This window comes from Elephantulus edwardii, unplaced genomic scaffold (assembly GCF_000299155.1).
Source record: "Elephantulus edwardii isolate Elephantulus edwardi_28Jun2011 unplaced genomic scaffold, EleEdw1.0 scaffold00001, whole genome shotgun sequence".
Classification (NCBI taxonomy): Eukaryota; Metazoa; Chordata; class Mammalia; order Macroscelidea; family Macroscelididae; genus Elephantulus; species Elephantulus edwardii.
Genome location: NW_006399751.1, coordinates 15,204,210 through 15,225,707, shown reverse-complemented (window position 1 = coordinate 15,225,707; position 21,498 = coordinate 15,204,210). Strand labels below are relative to the sequence as shown.

Genomic DNA, 21,498 nt, shown 5'->3' with positions numbered 1-21,498 from the left:
CTACCTCTGACCCCTCTGCTACTGTGTGGGCAGAAAAGGAGACATTCAAGCGTGGACGGGCAGTCTGACTGATGGGCTTCCTCTTACAGTGATTTCCTTGGACTGCCTCAGATGCTTCTAATTGTCTATTCCTGGGATACTTAATTAGATTTTGCAGCACACACACATCCTCCCTCCTTCCTTCCTTGTCTCCCTGCTCCTCCAGTCAGATCTCTTTAACACAATGTAGGAGAACTTCAGGCCAGCTCTGTCTTCTGGCCACATGTGGACATGAGGAAACATGCACTTTTGACCCATCATTTGGAGAGGGTAGAATTCTATCTCAAACACAGTCCTCTATTTTGGTAAATGTCTGGCAAGCAAACTCCAGTTAGAACCTTTAGATCTAACAGTCCACTTTGTTCGTTAAATTGCAGGAGACATAGATAGATAGCCATGGTGGTATTGAAAGTTCACTTACTAGGTTTGGGGGACAAGAGAAAGGAATGCTTTTTCCTTGGAATGAAGGGCTGGGATTCATAGCAGAGCTATTGCCAATAAAAGCATCCCTCTGAATTCCAACTTGTCATCAACACTGAAGTTAGAAATGGGGAGGGGGGGGCATGAATTAATAAACTACTATCTAATTTTGAAATGTGGGGCAACAGCTCTTCTGTCCTGGGCTCTCCACCACAGGTGAAACTGAAATGATTTTATTTTAACATCCTGTTGACTGGCTCTTCCATCCAAAGCCAAATGCATTTACAGTCAAGCTAAAACTACTTTTCCACCCTGCCACATCACAAAGAAATAAAGAGAACATTTTGCCATAACATAGTATCTCTTTCACTGTTCTGAATATTGACTCACATCCAAATTGTGATTCAAATTTTGTACATTTACATTTCTATTCATGGCAGTGAGTGGACTGCAAGTAGCATCAAAGTCTCCATTCCTACCCTCTGCCCCCTCCCTTAATCAGCGTTCCCATAAGACTTCATGTTCCTCCTAAAAATGGAATTAAATGGAAGAAAAACAAGAGGAGCATTGTTGAGTTTTCCAGAGAATGCTGCCTATTGGATGGCTGCCTGCTTGGAGGTCAAGTACATCCCAAATCAATCTCTTAGCAGCACCTCTGGGGACACAAAAAGGTCACAGGAGATTTGTTTGAGCCTGGAGTTCAAGGTTACTGGGTTTTTATCTGCTTGTCCTCAGATGACCCCGGAAGAGCCTTCTGTTTTTAACTTCTCCTCCATAATACTGCTTTCTTCACCTTGGGAAGACTAATTAGATAATGCTAATGTAAGTAAACTTTACACATACATGTATATTTATTCAAAGCCAGATAGTAATGGTTTTCTTAAAGTCCTGTGACCAATGCAAAGAAACAACCCAAAACATTCCAGCAGTTTATTTGAAAGCTGCATAATTTAATTATTCAGATGTCCAAAATATAGACATTTTCACTGTATTTTCAGAGAATCCTAGGAACTCCAAAATCACATATGCAGGAGCATTTGTTACCCCCATATACACTCAAAGTTGAAGTTCAACAGTGAAAAGGGGAAATGGTCCTGGGGAAGCAGCCAAATTTCAAATGATTTGGCATAGCAAAATCTTCAACTGCATTTAATCACAGGCCTGAGATTTTTAAACAATCTCTCTAAATTTCTGTGGGCGCTCTGTGTAGTTACATTGGCACATATATTTTTCCATTCCAACAACAAAGCCACAAAGATCTTTATATTCACAGACAAAATGTTAATATTATTAAAGATAAACAGTATGCCAATATAAACCCACACACTCCAAATAAGGACATAATTCTCGGATTTTTTTTTTCTCCTCAGCATCATTTAAAATATATTCCAAATAGAAGGAAAAGGAGGCTTAGAGGTCTCCTTTGCCAGTTCCCTTCCTCCACTCCAACACACATTTTGTTCAAACACAAGACACTTTATTGGCTAAGCTTCCTCTACTCTGCTTTGATATTTTAAGTCCAATTGAATATGACTGATTGTAGCTCTCCACACACCTCGAGCGGAGATTTTTGTTTGCAGACCTAGTACGGACATCTTTGATCATAACCAGACCAGAACCCTGGCTACATGGGTAGGCTTGGTAGAATTCTGATCCTTAACTATCTGTCAAGACTAAAAGATTCATAGCACTTTTCAGAAGTTTCATGCTCACAGATCTTACTATGCAAAATATGAGTTTGCATTGGGAGAGAGAGTGAAAATAGTGATTTCTATTCCTACTTTATTCAAGAAAAATAGAGTGAACGCATGACATAGTATGACTTATAAATTTCCAAGTTTATAGTCATGGACATGAGCCACAAACCATGAATGTGAAGTAAGGACAGAGCAAGCTAAATATCAGAGTCAAGTATTCATCAAAATTAATGACACATATTTAATAATATGCACAATCACAGAAATTGCTTAAGTAGATGGGAGGAAGCCTTAAAGAGAAACTTCACCAACTGCATGGGTAAGTTGCTTCTGATAGCCATCCATTCTTTTCTACTCCAACCTAGCTTCTAAAGGGCAAAATCCTTGGTCTGGGTATAGGTTTCCCATGAGCACAATTAAGTGTTCTGGGATTCCCTTTCTTCTCAATGTCATCCATAATTTGTTATGATATACACAGTCAAATGCCTTTGCATAATCAATAAAACACAAGTAAACACATAAAAATAACAAATTTAAGAGGAAAAAATGTATTTAGAGTGTTTAGGGTTGCTGTTCCACCACGCATCTGTCAGTGTGTTGTACTAGTAGCTTGTGTGTTCTAATGCTGGAAACTATGTCATCAGTCTTTCACATGCTGTCACCCACAGTGGACAGGTTTCAGAGGGCCTTCCATTTCTGGAATAAGGGGCCACTGAAAATCAGCACTACTGCCAGAACATAAGGTCCTCAATTTGGAAGGCACTCAAAATAGTTAATTTCAATTTTGTTCACAATAGCAAAGAGCTGGAAACAACCCAAGTACCCATCAACAAACGAATGGATAGAGAAGCTCTGATATATTCACACAATGCAATACTATACAGCATAGAAAAACAAGGAACTCATGATATATTACACAAAATGGATGACCCTGGAGGACATCATGCTGAGTGAAATATCGAAGTCACAAAAAGACAAATATGGCATAATGCCACTGTTATAAAACAGGACTGACGTTATTAGTTATTATTGTTATGACAGGAGTCCAGAATGTAGGTAGCATAGTGCAGTGGTGTTGGGGGGAGGGATTAAATGACAATGAAAGAATTTTTTCTTTTACTTTTTAAAAAGAAAAGCAAATTAGGGGGAGGGGTGGTCAGGGAGAAAAGTGCAACAATGAATGAATGGAAATCCAAAGTCTCTTAAAACTTTCATGAAAATCAATTTAAAATTTAAAAAATATAGCTTTTTCTCCAAAGCAGAGTTAACTTTAATGATGTGGATAGAGAAAAGCTTCATTGATGAAGTTAATATTAGGGGAAATGGAGATTCCAGAGCACTTAATAGTATTCACGTGGAATGTGTACATAAACCAAGCAGCAGTCATTTGAACAGAACAAGTGGATACCGTGTGGTTTAAAATCAGGAAAGATGTGCATCAGGTTTGTATTTTGTCCCTAGTCAATCTTGATGCTGAACAGATAATCTGAGAAGCTGGGTTACATGAAGAAGATCATGACTTTAGGATCAGAGAAAGACTCATTAACAACTTGTGATATGCAGATGGCACAGCCTTGCTTACAGAAATAGAAGAAAACTTGAAGCACTTAGGGAAGCAGTTCAACCACTACAGCATTCAGTACAGATTTCACTCAACAACAAGAAAGCAAACTGGACCAATAAACAACAACATGAAAACCAGATTGCTCTGTGAAGTCACTCATGAATTGTTGATCCACAAGAACAATGAAATGATATTCAGTGAACTCTACTGTTATCAGTCACCATAGAGGTAATGGGTTTGTTGTTTTTTTAGAGTGAGGTTCTGGTGCATCTAAATAACGTGACTTCAGATTTAAACAAAACTCTGTCTTGGATTAAGTTGGGATTTTCATTTCTATCTTACTAACTAAAGTCATTCAGCTTTCAAATAAAAAAACAATAAATGAAATTTTTCGCCTAGATGAAGAATTGCTTACTGCTTGTTAAAAATATTTACACAGCTGGATTCAAGAAGAGATGATTTAATTAGTAGAAAATCGGGAAATAGAACTGATAATGTTAAATGAAGCTAGAAACTACAGTGTTGTAGTCAGAGACTATATATATATATATATATCTCAAGCTTTCTTTCTCATCTATATTCCCAAATTAAATTTTCAATTGTTGAGACTTTTTCATAGTATTTCTGTCAGCATTCTTTGCAAATTTGTATCTAGATAGAAAAATAGGTCAGCTATAAATGTCTTAATAGTAACACAAGGCTTTCACATCAGCATTTACTCAACTTTCACTTCTTTTTTAAATAAATGAATTTGCTTTTACCATTTAAGGACTTCAGCTAGAATTTACTTGATCAACAACCAATCTCAAGACACATCAAAATGTTTAGGTAGTATGCTTCAGACAAATTGGCTAGTTGAGCTGCGGCCTAAAGAATTAATGTTCGACCAGGAATTTATGTTAAAGAAAGTTTGTCATTTGACAAATTCTTGTCTATCTTTGGCATTTTTCTTTGATGTGAAACCATTTACCCTGGTTTGCTTTACCAAGTAAAAACTTGGTGCTTCCCCTGTGAAAGAGAAATCATATATGTATCTTCTTGTAAGGTCCTGCGTAACCCCATTTCATGAAATGTGAATCAACAAAAAAAAAATTGTCGTTAATGTCTTTGTGTGTGTGTGTGTGTGTGTGTGTGTTTTATTTCATTTTATTACTTTTAATGAACATTTATAGAGATTTTGGATTTCCATTCATTCATTGTTGTACTTTTTAAAAATTTGTCTTTAATTTCTAAACAGCATCACTAAAGACATTACTAAATTTTAGGGTATTGTGGGGATTTCTTATACAGTCACAATAACTAAATAGGAACCATGATAGAATTTAATCTAAAGAAAACAAGAAAAAAGCCACCAACAGGTCAAACAAGATAAAGTTTACCATTCCCCAAAACAGTCCACCAACCTCTGGCTTGAGAACAGAAGACCTATACTCTCTCTGCTGTGATCAGGATCAAATTGGAGGTTCTACACAGAATGATAGAGAAAATGCAGAACTAAATTCAAAATAATAAAAATGACTGGCCTTAATTGTCTGAGAGAAGCTATGGAACCACAGCGCTGCTTGTTGTTGTTGTTGTGTGCCATTTTAGTCAGACCCAACCCATAGCTGACCCTCTCAGCAGTAAATCTCACAAGAGAAGATGCCCATTCTCCTTCCATGGAGCAGCTGGTGGATTTGAACCATGCACCTTTGGGATTGCAGCACAGCTTTTTACCACCAGACAACCAACCTCCTTGGACAGCCTTTAAACCCGGAACCCAAAGAACACTTTCAGCGATCATCTTTCACCCAAACAATTAACAGCCCCATGATGTGAACATGTGAAAAGAATGCTCCTCAGAAGAGGAGCATGAAATAGAAAGGGCAGCATTTGTCTAAAAACGAAGTTCAGAGGCAGGAAGGCAAGATGGGTGCAGTGAAGTGGAGGAGTGGGGGGGGGGGAACTTAGGAGAGTGCTGTCACATTACAAGGTTTCCACTAACGTCACAAAACAAAAGACTTGTAAAATGTAAATGGGCAAACTAATAGGACTGTAAATCGTAATGGGAGGAAATTGCCCGTCTTTCTCACATGGATCAGCTGATTCTGAAAGGGAAGATGAATGGCTAGCCACTGTCAGTGCCCACATCACAACGGCAAAACCCTAAGGCAACTTTAAGTGAGTTACTGAGCATCAAGATGCCAAGTTTGCCTCATGAAATATATATTACGCTTATTAGATACGTCCTAACTGTCTTTAAGTGGAACTTTGGTGGCCTAGTGCTAAGGAGTGTCACTAACAACCCAAAGGCAGGCAGCTCAAACCTTCCAACTGCGCCACAGGAGAAAGATGGAAAAGTTCCTCCTGGGGGACCAATAGCTTTTCAAAACTCGCTAGAGGGTCAGTTAGAAGTTGGTCCCGACTCAACAGCAATGAGATGGGAGCTTTTATGAACCATCTTTAAAATATAAACAGGGCTGACATCCCAGCAAGTTAACGTGGAAGAGATAATCACCAGCTCTGAGTTTAGAATGAGCAGAGACAGAAGAGATCTACAGAGCATACAAAACAAAGCTGCTTACTTGCTTATTACAGGGATCTTCAAGGAGGCAGTGAGAGCATTTGCTGAAAGGTTTGGATCAGTTGTGTGTGTGTGTGTGTCGCGCGCATGTGTGTCCTCACACAGCACTAGAGAAAACAAAACAAACCTACTCACCAACTCCAGACACTGTCTGTGACCATAGGCAGCAGCATAATGTATGCTATTGTAACCTTCTTTGTCCCGGATGGATGGATTTGCATCATTCTGAAGCAGAAACTCTAAGCATCTGTAAATATAAAAACGTAGGAGTATTTGAAAACATCTCTGAGCAGAAAAAGACCATCCACAGAAATGACCTCTTTTTATGGACGTTTGCATGTGGAAGTTGGGCAGTGAAGGAAGACTGAAGATCTGACGACTTGGAATTGTGGAATTGGAGAAGAGTACACCAGGGACTCTTCAGAGAACTAATCAATCAGTCTTGGAGGAAGTGAAACATGGATGCTCCTTAGCGGCAGGGACGGTGAAACTTGGTCTCACATACTTTGGAGATGTGGTCAGGAGGTTCTACACCTTGGAAAAAGGCATCATGTTTGGAAAAGCAGAGGGTCCACGGAAAAGAGGACCAGACGTGCTGACACTGCGACTGTACCAATGCGCTGGAGCCTCTTGTGAAGATGGTGAAGGCAGGGCGAGGCTCTGGTCATCTGCTGTGAGTTGTCAGCTTGATGGTGCCACAGCACAACAATATGCATTTTTTACAAAGTACTTTGGGAATTTTTTTATTTGTTTAGAAAGCCTACAGTAATACAGTCTTGTGAATTGTATAGATGAGCATATGTGCAAAGAAAGAGTGAGTGAAGGAGAGAAAAAATAGGATTTATTTCAACCTAAAAGAGATCCTCAAGAACAAAAGGATGATTAGGTTGTTTTGGTTGATTAAGTTTTTGGTTTTTCTATCCTGCCTGGCATCAAGATTGTTGTTGTTTGTTGTTATGTGCCGTCGAGTCGTTTGCGACTCATAGCGACCCTATGTACAACAGCCCTAAACCATGCTCTATCCTGTGCCAATCTCATTACCTCTGACACACCCATCCCGAGTACCCCAGTCACTGAATCAATCCACCTCATAGAGGGTCTTCCCCTCCTGCGCTATCCCTCCACTCTACCCAGCATGATGTCCCTCTCTAAAGACCTGTCTCTCCTTACAACATGTCCAAAGTATGTCAGACGAAGCCCCAGAATCCTTGCCTCCAAGGAGCAGCCTGGTTTAATCCTCTCTACGATGCATCTGTTTGTTTTCTTGGCAGTCCATGGTACATTCAATACTCTTCTCCAGCACCACAGCTCAAAGGTGTCAATTCTCCTTCTATCCTCCCTAGTCATTGTCCAACTCTCTGATGCATAACAAGTGATTGCAAAAACTATGGCCTGTATCAGGCGCACCTTAGTCTCCAGAGAGACACTGTTGCTCTTCAGTATTTTGGAGAGGTCCCTAACCGCAGATTTTCCCATCGCAATACATTTTTTTATTTCCTAGCTACTGGTGCCAAGAGTGTTGATGTGGAGCCGAGCAAACTGAAGCTGTGAACAATCTCAATCTCTTGGCCATCCATCCTGATGCTACCGATTGGTCCAGTGGTGAGAATTTTTGTCTTCTTAACATTGAGCCTCAGTCCATATTGAAGGCTGCAGTCCTTGACCCTCTGCAGTAAGTGTATGAGGTCCTCCTCAGTTTCAGCGAGCAAGGTTGTGTCATCTGCATAACGCAGATTGTTGATAGATCGTCCACCAGTCCTAACGCCATGCCTCTCCTCATAGAGCCCAGCCTCTCGGATAATCTGCTCTGCATACAGTTTGAAAAGGTATGGAGACAGGACACATCCCTGACGTACACCCTTCCCAATTTTGAACCATGCAGTGTTGCCCTGCTCTGTTCTGACGACTGCCTCTTGGTCCAAGTATAGGTTTCGCATTAGCACAATTAAACGTTCTGGGATTCCCATTCTTCTCAGAGTCAGCCACAGTTTGTTATGATCCACGCAGTCAAATGCCTTTGCATAATCAATGAAACACAGATAGACATTCTTCTGGTATTCTCTGCTTTCAGCTAAGATCCATCTAACATCAGCTACAATATCCCTAGTACCACGACCCACCAAATAATAAATAATAATTGTTAGAGAGCCATATTCAAGAGCCATTTAAAATGCCTCAAAAGAAATGGTCAGAACATTGCAACAGGGTAAATCTCAGTGGAGTCAGCTGGCTTTTGGAGACTAAATTAAAAGGCTGAAAAATGAAAGTGTAAGGAAAAAAAGAACTTAAGAATAAATTAGAAGAAAAGGAATGGATAAGTAATTTTAAAGTATAAAGGATGAATTTAGTGACCACATACGTAGAAAAAAAGCACTTAATATCAGATATACTTTAGACAGATAAGCTAGAGATAAAATAAGTCATTTTAAAATGCCCTTTCTGACAGTTGTAATTTCCCTTTAAACGCCAAAATCATTGGAAATGTAAAAGAAGAGCTGCAGCATCATTTTGCTAAAAAGCTCCCAGCTCTTCCTCACAAGCCTTCATGGATTTAACGAGTACTGTCAGGCCGTAGGAGAACGGGATGATCCCATGGAATAAAAATGGGAGAGCTTAGAGGTGAGAAAAGCTCCAGAATGTCAGCATTATTCCTATGCCGCTGGGATAATGTGTCCTTTGTAAGGCAAAGTGATGCATTGCATACTCAAACCAATGTTTTCAGATTGTAAATGCAAGTCTATGCCTCAAAGTGACCTTCCAACCAATATTGTCTAAAATTTATTCAACCATCTTTTCAATGGATTTATCTCTTTCTTGGCATAAAAGAGTAAATCACTCATTATTGTTAGATACCCTTGAGATGGTTCCAAAAGGTCGTTCTCTTTTTTCACTAACCCTCTACTTGACCAAGCGTGATGGTCTTCAGGGACTGGTCTCTCCTGATATCCAAAGTGTGGGAGACACATTCCCTTTACCCTGGCCTTAGAAGGCACTCTGGCTGTATCTTCCAAGACAGTTTTATTCTTATGGCAGTCAGTGGATATTGAGTATTGTTTACCAACTGCATGACTCTTTGAAAGCATTCCTTTTTCTTCAACCTTCCTTAGTCTGCTCAGCTTTCACATGTGTACGAGGTGACAGAAAATAGCATAGCACAAGTCAGGCTCCTGGTGGTATCTCTGCTTTTGAGCAAGTTAAAGAGATCTTTTATAGCAGACTGATGCAATGAAATGCATCCTTTAATTTCCTAACTGCTCTTGCCATGGTCAGAACACATGGATACAATTAAAATAGATCATTTCTTTGCAGAAAAAAAAAATGAAGTCATAAACCAGATGGCTGCACATCACATAATTTAGCTGTAAAATGTTCCACAGTAAATGAAATTATTAGTAGAATCCTTCTAATCATGCTGTGTTAAGAAGCTGTGCTGCAATCCTGAAGGCATACGGTTCAAATCCACCAGCTGCACTGTGCGAGAAAGATGGGCAGTCTCCTCCTGTGTGATTAATGGTCTCTGACAAACCGCTGGAGGGTCAGCAATGGGTTAGTTCCTACTTGATAGTACACAACAACAATCTTATAAAGAAGTTCTTTTTAATATTTAAACTCTTATGTCTAGTATCCTGCTGTGACTTACTTTCAACTCAATTCATCCCTTTATATAATAATACAATAGGAATAGTATTATGGTTGTTGTTGTTGTTGTTGTTGTTAAGTGCCGTCGAGTCGCAGGCGACTCATAGCGACCCTATGAAGGAGAGTCCTTGATGGTAGTATTATGGTAGATACACAATATCTAACTTCTCAGTGGATTATATTTTAGATGTGGGCTGGTAAGTGGGGTGTGTGGAATTTGAGAAGCATTTGGAATTGTCTTACAGGGTTACCAAGAACATAGCTGAACCATACTACTAACAGTATTATTAGAAATAACACCAGTGATACAGAATTTTAATAACTTCTGCATGGATTCTAAGGGAATATGAATTTCACATTTTAACTGAGAACATCTATCTTTTCTCCTTATAGGGCCCTAACTAGCAATTTTGGTACCTGAGCAGGACCTGAGGTCATGGGCACATATCGAGGAAGGGATAACTACCTATTCTTGCACAACAGAGCTCTCCAGCTCAAGGCAAGCTTGTAGTTCAGTGGGAAAAGGGGTATGTTGAGGTGGCTTAAATGTCATAATATTTAAATATCACAATTTAAATTTGAGGTTATGAGTAAAAACCTTGGCAGTAATTCTGCTTCACTCACAGTTTGTGTTTCTTCCTATCCTCCACCCTGGTTCAAATCTGAAAAGGGACACAGAACTCAATCCTTCCACAATGGCCTGGGCACAAGAAAAGCCCAGTGGGAGGTCAGAAGGCCTTTGACTGGACAGGGAGCATCAGGCCACAGGGAAAAGGCTTTCTCCCACAAATGGCAAGAATCCCAGGCTGCAAAGAGCAGTGTCATGAGGGCTGGTCACCCAGTGCAGTAACTCACACTGTCACCTCCCCCACCCGAGATCTCCTCGTGTACACATAGAATCCACAGTTAAGTTTAGTATCAATTTTAAGCATAGAATCAAATTTTAAAAACTCATTGTTGAAGAATTGAAACCAACTCATAGTCGGCCTTCCAGCATGAGTCCAAGGCTATATAAAGTGCAGTGGAAGAGATGGTTCATCTGTCTTCCAAGTAACTGGGGGTGAATTTGAACCACCAAAGAGATCTCCCCTTCAGGTTAGCAGTGCAACTCCCTATAGACTTCATAATAAAACTCCCTTTACCATAGAATGTGGGGTGTGTGCCATTGAGTCGGAACTGACTCAGAACTGACCCTCTAGGGGGGTTTCAGAGGGAGAGAATGACACGAGAGGACAATGCCCATCCTTCTCCCACAGAGAAGCTGGTGGATTTGAACAGAGTGCCTTTGAGATTGGAGTGTGGCTTCTTACCACTACGCCACCAGAACTCCCACAGGATGTCCTTGCTGTTGAATCTCATGTTGACTTGAGTTAGACTCATAACCAACCTGTAAACAGCTGATGTGAACCCTGACCTATACTGTGCCATTCTCAACACCTCTTACGTACTAGGGGCCACTGCTGAAATGTCTGTGTCAATTAAGGTCTGCCTATCCTTCACTGACCCTCCATCTTTCCAAGCAGGATATCCCTTTCCAAGAAATAGCCTTGTCTATCTGTGGTTGTTGTGTACTGTCGAGTCGGAACTGACCCATAGCTGACCCTCCGGTGAGTTTTCAGAGTCTGTTAATCACACAGGAGGAAACTGCCTATCCTTCTCCTGCAAAGCTGCTGGTCATCTCAAACCATGTGCCTTTGGGATTACAGCGCAGCTTCTTGCCACTAGGCCACCAGAGCTCCCGAAGCTTCACCATCTTTGCCAGAAAAAAACACTATGGCTACAATTTCTCCAAGACATATCTCTTTGTTCTTTTGGCAGTCCATGGGATATTCAGTATTCTTCTCCAGCATCACAACTCAAAATATTGCTGCAAAATGCTTAAATACAGTACTTCTTAGATTATATGTATACTAAGAACAAAATTGTTTTGTAAAATCTTTCTACATTGAACTATAACATTATTAGTTATATTATTAGCAAAATGAGCAGGTTCTAAAAAATTTTCTCCACCAGATGCTCTGCTGGAAAAGGAGGGGCAATCTCCTCTGTACCAGTTAGATCCAATTTGATGGTACACACACAAAATAATAATAAAAAAAAACCCCAAAACCAAAACAAAACAAAAAAATTTTCTCTTCTTTGTGGCCTAGTGGCAAGAAGCAGCACTGTAATTCCATAGGTACACAGTTAGAATCCACCAGATGCTCTGTTGGAGAAGGAGGGGTAATCTCCTCCTGTAGCAGTCAGACCCAATTTGACTGTACACATACAAAATAAAAAAAATTTAAAAATATTAAAAAAATTTTCCTCTTTACTCTAATTACTAGTTAATTCTCAAAAAGTGACATATATTGTTGTTTGTCTTCGAGTCCAGCATGACTTATTGTGACCCTATAAACAAAAGGCCTGAAGCCCCTCTACAAGTAATTACCAAAATAGTATACTTAAAACACACACAAAAAAATTTGACAAAATCAGTGACTATAAAAACATTGGCAGCAATAACACATATTGTAGCATGAGCAGAAGAAATCATGTGATCCAAAGCACTGCTGTAACTGGGTAATAATGACAGCTCTGACTTGAGCACATCAGTAGATTCAAAAAGTAAATATAGCGTTGGAGATATATTGATAAATGTAAGCTGGGTTTCGGAAAAATGCTTGTGTTATTATAACTGGCTACAGGGGTATTTTCATTTTTTTTTAAATCTCTGCTTAAGCACTGTAAAAAAAAATTATCAACAATCATTTTAGTGCCACCCATGTGATTTACAGGCCCTGTTCTTCCCTAATGATGCCAGTGGCATTTGCTGCTAATGGAAAAGCTAGAAGTTAGACTGTGTCCAGCAGCAGGTTGGGAGAAAGGCCTGGCAATCTACTTCTGAAACACCAGCCACTGAAGCCCTGGCGAGCACATTCCTACTCTGGGGCACATGAGTTCCCAAGTGTCGGCGTTGACTTGATGGTTTTTGTTTGGTTTTGGACAACTGGGGAAACGTACAAATAAGTTAATGATCGTGTGTGTATCCTTCCAGAGCACTGGGTCCCACAGGGACAGAGCACAAGTTTGTTCATTTGTTCTATTTTTCAACATTTGCTGAGCACTTGTCTAGTAGCAGCCATTGCACCGGGCAGTGTACACGCATCACTGTGACCTAAAGGGCGGAGAGGACTCCTGGAGGACGAGGCATCAGGCATTCCCCATGTTGTGCCCCTACATACACACAGGACATGTCAATCACACCAGTCCCTATCTCAACAACAGCTATGTCTCCATCAGAGGCCAAAGAGACGCAGGTGCCTGTGTAACACTACTGCTCAACTGGACTGACATGGGGGTTAGGGGGAGAATAGGAAAGGAGTGAATCTATAATGAATACTGCATTGGAACAGATGAGAGAAAGAACTATTTAAAAGGAATATATGATTAGGCATTGTATGTATGACAACAATCTGGCTTAAGAGATGCTTTGCAAAGAGGACTAGGGGAAGCAGAATGGAGGGAGCAGGAGGAAAATGTACACAAATAAATGAATATTAAAAACAAACAAATGAAAAAACCCAAAGAGAAGCAGGTAGGATGAGGCGGGAGAGGAATAACTGTTTGTAGGGAGCTGGTCACAGATGATACATAGGAGAGAATGAACATGGAGTCAAGTCAGCTCCAGCTCATAGAGACCCTTGTACAACAGAGTAGAGAGACCCTTATACAACAGAGCAGAGAGACCCATGGCATTTTCTAGGCTCTTTATGGGAGGGAGCACTGGTGGGTTAGTGGTAAACAGCAGCACTGCAATCTCAAAGGCACCAGCTGCTGTGCTGGAGAAGGATGGACAATTTCCTCTTGTGTGAATTAACTGCCTTTGAAAACCCACTGGAAGGTCAGCTACAGGTCGGTTCCAACTCAATGGTACACAAAAACAACAACAACAAAAACAATCTTTACGGAGATTTCCTCCCGCAGGTCTTTTCACAGTGTTGTTGTTAGGTTTGAAATATCTACCTTTCAGTTAGCAGCCAAGTCTCTTTCCTTCCTTTATTTACCATCCATGCTCCTAAACCCCAAACCCACTGTCCCTGAGTCAATTCTGCTTCATTTCAAGCCTCCATTAGTTTCTGAGGTGATACATTTATGTAAGGAGACTGCCCATCTCCAGAGAGGCACCTAGTGGATTCAGACTGCTGATCTTTCTCTTTGCAGGTCAATTCATAATGAATTTCTAGAAGCTACTAAATCTTTTTCTCCAGGTCACACTAGAGGAGCTGACTTAATTCTCTGAGTGGAAGTACTATGTCCTCTCAGACATATGGAAACATGGCAGAATCAGAAAAGATGCTTTGAACACTTGGTCCCAAAACCCGCTGGCCAATCACAGTGATGGTTACAGCAATGTTTACAATTTTAGAAAGAGTATCTTGAGTAAAATCAGCAGACCTAAAGGATGTATTCAAAGAATGATTTCTTCTTCATTCAAGGCAAACCCATACATATCACTTTATCAAGACTTTCAGTTCAACTCCAAAAGATGGAGGCTGGCCCAAGTGGAGACCCAGAGAGTGGGCAAAGCCATTCCACATCGTATCTTGCTCTTTTTTTTTAAAAAAAAATATTTTATCAATTTTAATGAAATTTACAGAGATTTTGTATTTCCATTCATTCGTTGTTGCACTTTTTTCTCTACCCCCTACCTCCACCCCCCAGTATCTTGCTCTTAAAAACTGAGAAGAAACTTACAATGCGGCTTCCTTCTCCTTCAGCTCTCTGGCTCTTTCAAGTTCTTCTGAATTTTCATGGGCATTTCCTAACATGGTCTTACTTCTCAGCATATGGAACAGAAAGAAAAATTGCAATTACTTTTTAATAGCAAAGTCGTTAGTGATCTGGGTATAATTAATATCCCAATTATTTTTACCTGAAACCCAAAAGAAATAAGCAACAGTGCTTTACTTTGAGGGCATGCATGCACTCTCCAAGGACACCCAGTGAACCTGTGCTTTCCGAAGGACCCCAACAGGGAACATGACTTTACTAAGGCTTACATGCACCAGGGATGTGGATTAATACAATTGGCACCCTTTCTCCTAACTTCAAAATTGGTGCACCCTTTCTCCTAATATCCTAAAGTCCAGGTGAAAGGGATGTGACCTTACTTAGACTTCTCTGAACTACTGTAGTCCTGGCTGCCTGATCACCAGTTCAGCATCTCAGTTATATGAGATGGGGCCTGAATTAATCCTCATCTGCTACAATTCACCATTCAATATACTCCCCCCCCACACCCCCCAGCTTTTAGCAGAAGCAACACACTTACTTCCCCTGCTTCCTCTACTCCTATTACAACTCAAGTGAATAGCACCGAGCTGGACACAAAGCATAGGCTACGTATTTTTCATGCTAATAATCTACCTATAACTGTGGGATTCTGAGGGCTATCACTAGCTTAAAGATATTATATAAACATGAAGGGGAAAATGAGCTATGTTTTCTGAAACTATGAACCATAATCCATTATTGAATTGCAAAATCAATTTAGCAAGCTGCAGTCAACAGTTTTGTTTCTTAAACATCACACATGGTAAAGATAAATAAGGTTTCATTAAATTTTTGTTATAGTGTTGCATACTCATGTATAATATATAGATATGCCATGATGTAAAATAGATTTCTTACTGGGAATCGGCATGTGAAATGTTTGGAAGCCATTGCCATATGGGATAAGCAGTTAGCACTGGCCTAAAATCAATCCTGCAACACGAGGTGGAAATATCTCAATAGTTCCCCAAACAGGATCACCTAAAAGCATTCCTTCGAAGGAGGCCTTGAGCCTTAAGCCTGTGAGAATAATCTCACCAACTGAGTATACTTCACTTACATTTTTCCCCTTGAGCTAGTTAACTTATTTCTGCTTCTCTTTTTCCAGCTACTTAAAAATCCAGATATGTCCAGAGCAATCAACATCCTCTCTTCCCACTGCTGAGAAAGAGCATTCATGCCCCAAGTTCTTCAATAGCAATTATTTAATGCACACTGGAAGAGTTTATGCATGGTATATGGTTTTTTAGTGCTGGTATATACAGTAACAAATGTTAAGTTTTCCAGCAAATGAAGCATTTATGTATTAATGATTAAAAACTGCACTGTATGTCGAAATTATTCACAACAGAGCTGGACAAACTGAACACCAGGGTTTGACAGCTCTACTTGGCGTCCAACCCAGAGAACAGAGAAATAATTGTGCAGTGACATGTAATAATCAAACAGAAAGGGAGGAGGATGAGAAAACTAAGGTTAGAGATGAAGCAATTCAAAAGCCTTTTGCTCTGGGTGAAAGCGCTTCTTATCAGTCTCCACGGAGGAAGTTAGGAGGAAACTTAACAAAGCTCCCCACCCTCCCTCAGTCTGAGAAGCAGCACAAGCAGGTCATGCTTACTTTCTGTCCATGTCTGACGCAGCAGCATAGTGCAAAGCTGTCCGTCCCCAATCATCGGTTTCATTAACATTGGCTCCTGTGGTCACTAACGTCTCAATACAGTGGAAATGACAATTTGCCGATGCGTAATGCAAAGGGGTCCTGGAAAACAAACAGCAATCTATGACATCATTCCATCTGAAAGGCAGACTCCTCACTGGCATAAAGCCTGTCAGCATTATTCCCAGGAGTCTAGAAGGTTCTTCTGCTCTCACGGTGCAAATGCCTCCCTGTCACTGGCTAGCTTGGCATGAGAGTGGCAAGGCCATGCACTCCTGGATCTATGCTTCTCTGTACTCCTGGTGCCCACCTTGTTCAGGCCTATGCTATTGGGCTTTGTGGACTATTTCAATATCTTCATTGGCTTCTTTCATGTGATATTAAAAAGTTGGAAGGGAGCTCTGGTAGCCTAGTAGCAAGAAACCGCACTGCAATCCCTGAGGTATGTGGTTCAAATCCACGAGATGATCTGCTGGAGAAGGCGGGGCAATCTCCTCCTGTACCAGTCAGATCCAATTTGACAGTACACACACAAAGAAAGAATAAAATGAAAGAATGAAAAGAGACTAATAAAAAAAAAGAAGAAATAAGATAAAATAAAATAATTTTCTTTTTAAAAAAGCTGGGTTGGTTTTTTAAAAGACACCCACTCAAACCAAACCTATGCTGTGAAGTTTGATTCCTACCCACAGCGACCCTACAGGACAGGTTAGAATTGCCTTTTGGGTTTTCCAGGCTTTAATCGTCACAGACGCCCACTGCCACATCTTTCTCCCTAGGAGCAATTGGTGAGCATGAACTGCTGACCTTCTGGTCACAGCAATTACTTGAACCACTGTGCCCCCAGAGCTTCTTCTCTAAAATCTAGTCCCTGCATATGACAACATTGATTTCAAACACTTTTTTAAAAAAATTGATCAATGTTATTTATTACAACCTCTCATCAAATCCTGGCTGCACCCTCCCTTTCCCTTCTCCCTAACCCATCATCAAATCTTCACCGGCTCTCAGCTGACCAAAGCATTAATTTCTTAGCTTTCATCTACTTTTACAGATGGTATCCCCGTCCCTGATATACCCAACTGCTATGTCCAAACAATCTGAGGGAGGTCCAGTCACATCGACACTTCTCTGCCCACACTGCTTCTCCAGGAGTGCACCTTCCTTAAAGAGTTCCGCTCGTCAAAATTTACCTCATCTTTATGTCCTTGCAATTTATATTCCATATTCTCTCTCTCTCTCTCTCATCTGAAATTGCTTCTTGTCTGTCTTGGGGGTTATCATTACACACAGTCTAGATTTTAGTTAATGGTCTAGATTTAGTTATTGTCTTATCTTCCCCACTAAACTAGAAAGTCCCTCAGGACAGAGATGCAGGTTAATAGAGAGAACAAGGCAGATGGGATAAGGAGACCTGGGATTTGTTGTTGTTGTTATGTGCCGTCGAATCACTTGCGACTCATAGCGACCCTATGTACAAAAGCCCTAAACTGTGCTTTGTGCTGTGCCAATCTCACTGTCTCTGATACACCCATCTTGATTACCTCAGTCACTTAATCAATCCATCTCATAGAGGGCCTTCCTTTCCTGTGCTGTCCCTCCACCCTCCCAAGCATGATGCCCTTCTCCAAGGACTGGTCTCTCCTTACAACATGTCCAAAGTATGTGTAAACAGAACAAAACAGTGTCCCATCTCTGGGTGCGGAATGACATCTACACAGCTGACCCTTCTAGGTCTAAACTTTTGTGTATTGTAGAAATTTTTAGTTTAGTTTGTCTGGAACGAGTGTCCTCATCCATTAAACAGGTTTAATTATATTCCTTTGGTCATCTCATAGGTTTACTAGAAGGTGAAGAAATAATAGAACAAATACTTTTTGTAAGGCACTGAGGAAATCTGAAGTAATTTGTTTTATGTTACTTAATTTTTTAGTATTTTCAGTCCTCAATTACTTTCAGGTTTTTCTGATATATTTAAACCAATGTTCAAAGAGCTCTAAGGACCCCATGGTTAAGGCATTCAGGTCCTAATCAAAACGTCAAGGGAGGGAGATACAGCAGTGGGCTTCTGTAAGGTCATATGCCTAGGAAACCCAATGGGACAGTTCTACTCTGTGCTGTGGGTCTCCATGGGTATGAACCAGGCAGATGACCATGGGTTTTGGTTTAGCAAATACTCAAGAATCAGAGTTGACAATGGGTTTGGGGTTTTATTTCAAATAACCAAGTTAAATACTAAAAATAAAGTAATTTTATTTCAAAAATTATTCATTTATGACTTCCAAGTACATCTACTTCTATATAGGTTCTTTTATCAGTTGTTTTCTCCACTATTCAGTCTAAAAGAAGGAAATTATAAAAATTTTACATATTGTATTGCTGAAGTTTTAATGAATTGGGCTGAACATAATTAGGTGTCAGCCGTGTGATTGGCCTAGAGACAGAGAAACTCAGTCCTTATCCCCAAGAGACTTCAGTTAAATGAGGGGAGAGAGCGTGAGAAGAGGGAGTGATGAAGGCAGCAATAACAGAAAATAGAGTGCATTAGACTAGAGCAGAGACGAGAATCCAGATCACAGTAAGGGGTGACTCCTGACCTGAGTCTTGAAGGATCAGTAGAAGTTGTCTTAAATGTCTTAAATTGGTAATTTAGAGAAGAAATAGGGAAACACCAAAGAGCCAGAATGCAAGTAGGCAGGAGGTATGTTAGGACTACTAGAGTTAGGAGGCCAGACATGAGGATAATCCAACAGAATGAGGGGGTAGGGAGCAGAGATAAGAACCAGTTTCTCACCACCATCCAAGAAAGATTATTAGGCCAAAGCTGAAGACATTATTTATACCAGAGAAAAAGAGGCAGAGTGAATGATTGTTTAGACAATAAACCTTATAACTGAAGGGCTTCTCGAAAGGTGCAGAAAAACAGGTAGAATTTTCTAAAATGGCCTTTTCCTCATAACAGTATTAAAAATCACTTCTACTGGCACCATGACAATCACCATGGAGAGTGCCATGTTGGGACCTAGCAAATCATATGTCAAAGCATTGGTTATCCTGTACTAATTTCCTCCAAGGGACAGATGAATATTTAGCACCAATGCAAGAGTATCACTCCTGTAGTCTACATATATTTTCTCAAGTTCTATAAAGACCAGGACCCTGAAACTCCACAGGATCCTTTCCACTTGGAAGAGGGTAACCGATTCACCTATGGAATGTATTGTGCTTAATACACTCTCTAGCTTTTCATTCAAATCCCTAACTTGTTTTCCTTTTTACTGCTAAGCTCTGCGAAGCACACTCCTTCTTCCTCTCTTTCTTGCATTTTTGAATCCCCATCTGGTTCAATTCTTCACCTAGGAAAAGGAGACTAGGGAGTGTCTAGAGGATGCGTCAAATTGCTGAGACAACAGGTAGGAGGAATGGAAAATATTATGGGAGAAAACGTTCACGTGTCTGTGTCTGTGTGTCTGTCCATTTACTAGCTAGGCAGAGGACAATCAAGGTTAGACAATTTCTACGGCCCATCATAATAGATAAAGGACTATTGAGTATTTTTTTTTAATGATTTAAACACGTCTAAAAATGTATCCCAAGATAAAAATATTCCACAAAGATACTAGATGTTGCCAGATGTTGCCAGATTTGGGGATGTGGGGTGGGCTGAAGGGTTCTATTGTCTCACAAACAGAATTTTCTAAACCACGTTTATGTAGGAGGTAAAAAGGGGGATTTTCTAAACCACGTTTATGTAGGAGGTAAAAAGGGGGGGGGGATGAAGAAGAGAAATAATTGGCATTCCTAATCAGCAGCTGTGAGAGGAGGTCTTTTCACAGTGACTCTGCCAGGGGATGTTTTGCTACTGGGGATGGAATCTTGCTAGTTTCCCTGGTTAGCATTTCAAGGTAACATGATTTCCTGAGGGACCGCTCCCCCCTCTTGAATTCAGGCACTTGAAACAGAGCTCCTGATTACATACCTCCCACACTTGTCCTTTCTATGGAAATCCGCTCCGCTGCTCTGCAAGAGTTTTATACATTCCACATTACTAGAAAGATAGGGGAAACATCATTAAGACGGCAAAGGTCCATAATGGGCTATCTTCATTCAGAAAGAGCTGTTCTCTACAAAGTGCAGGTCAAGATGAAATGGTAACTCCGCTAATGAAAATACAACCTGAACATTTTAGAATAATATGTCATCTCAAGGATCCAAAGACTTGACAATTTCTTCTAACATCAGTAAGGAGCTTGAAGGAATATTTTAAATTCTAACAGGAAGGAGTTTAATTATTATTGCATGATTAAACCTCTCAGTGATGACTTTTTATCTTTTCCTAAAGTTCTTTTTCAAAACCATCAAGAGTAGATAATACAACTATGTAAACCTCTAATAATTCCATGTCTTCCTTAAAGATTGACCAGTAGTGGCTAAGAATTACTTTTTGTCACAGCAGAATGAAATCATCATGATAAGCATTTTCTACCCAGACATTCCTTAATGGAAAATAAAATAGCTGCATTTCTGTCCTTGTAATCTAGATAAATAAATGTAGAGAACCTAGGTTGAAAATGATGTAATGGACCATAGTGATCCTCCAATCTTCTCTCATTTGCAGAAGAAATAAATCATGTTTAGTAGAAAGAGATCCATTAAAGTGAATTTTCCTTTGAAGAACATGTTATTAAAATATTAATTCCTATCAGAGTTTCACAAAAAATCCAAAGTGATGTCGCCATTTTATCCATCAAGCTTGTATTTTTTTTAAAAAAGAACATAGAATAATAAACATCCCTCATTGTCCTAAACATCAATGCTAAGGCAAAAGAAACTAGATTTTTTTCAATTTTATTGCAATTTAAATAAGAAAAATTATTTCATTAATGTAAACTCTAGTCAGGACTCTCCCTACCCCAAATCCACCTTTTATAGCTTGGAGTAGGTGCCTCAGCCATAAAACGTAAGAATCTTTTAGGACAATTGCATTTAGTACAGCATAATGTCATCTGACACAACGCCTCTATCTTTTACTAATGTTGCCAAAGGATCAAAGGCAGAGGCTGACACAGGTTGAGTAGCTCACAAGAATATATAATTTGAAGAG

At 40.0% G+C, this 21,498-nt stretch overlaps 1 protein-coding gene across 1 annotated transcript in view; it reads right to left on the bottom strand.

Moving 5' to 3' along the window:
- The window catches only part of ANKRD44 (ankyrin repeat domain 44), a 209,025-nt gene that overhangs the window by 79,095 nt on the left and 108,432 nt on the right, over positions 1 to 21,498 (bottom strand). Inside the window, exons 12-15 of the mRNA XM_006878739.1 lie at positions 20,374 to 20,442; positions 16,356 to 16,496; positions 14,660 to 14,740; positions 6,419 to 6,530 (exon numbers count right to left, since the gene is read on the bottom strand). Of these exons, the coding sequence (XP_006878801.1) occupies positions 6,419 to 6,530; positions 14,660 to 14,740; positions 16,356 to 16,496; positions 20,374 to 20,442 (403 nt within the window). The remainder of the gene's footprint in view (positions 1 to 6,418; positions 6,531 to 14,659; positions 14,741 to 16,355; positions 16,497 to 20,373; positions 20,443 to 21,498) is intronic.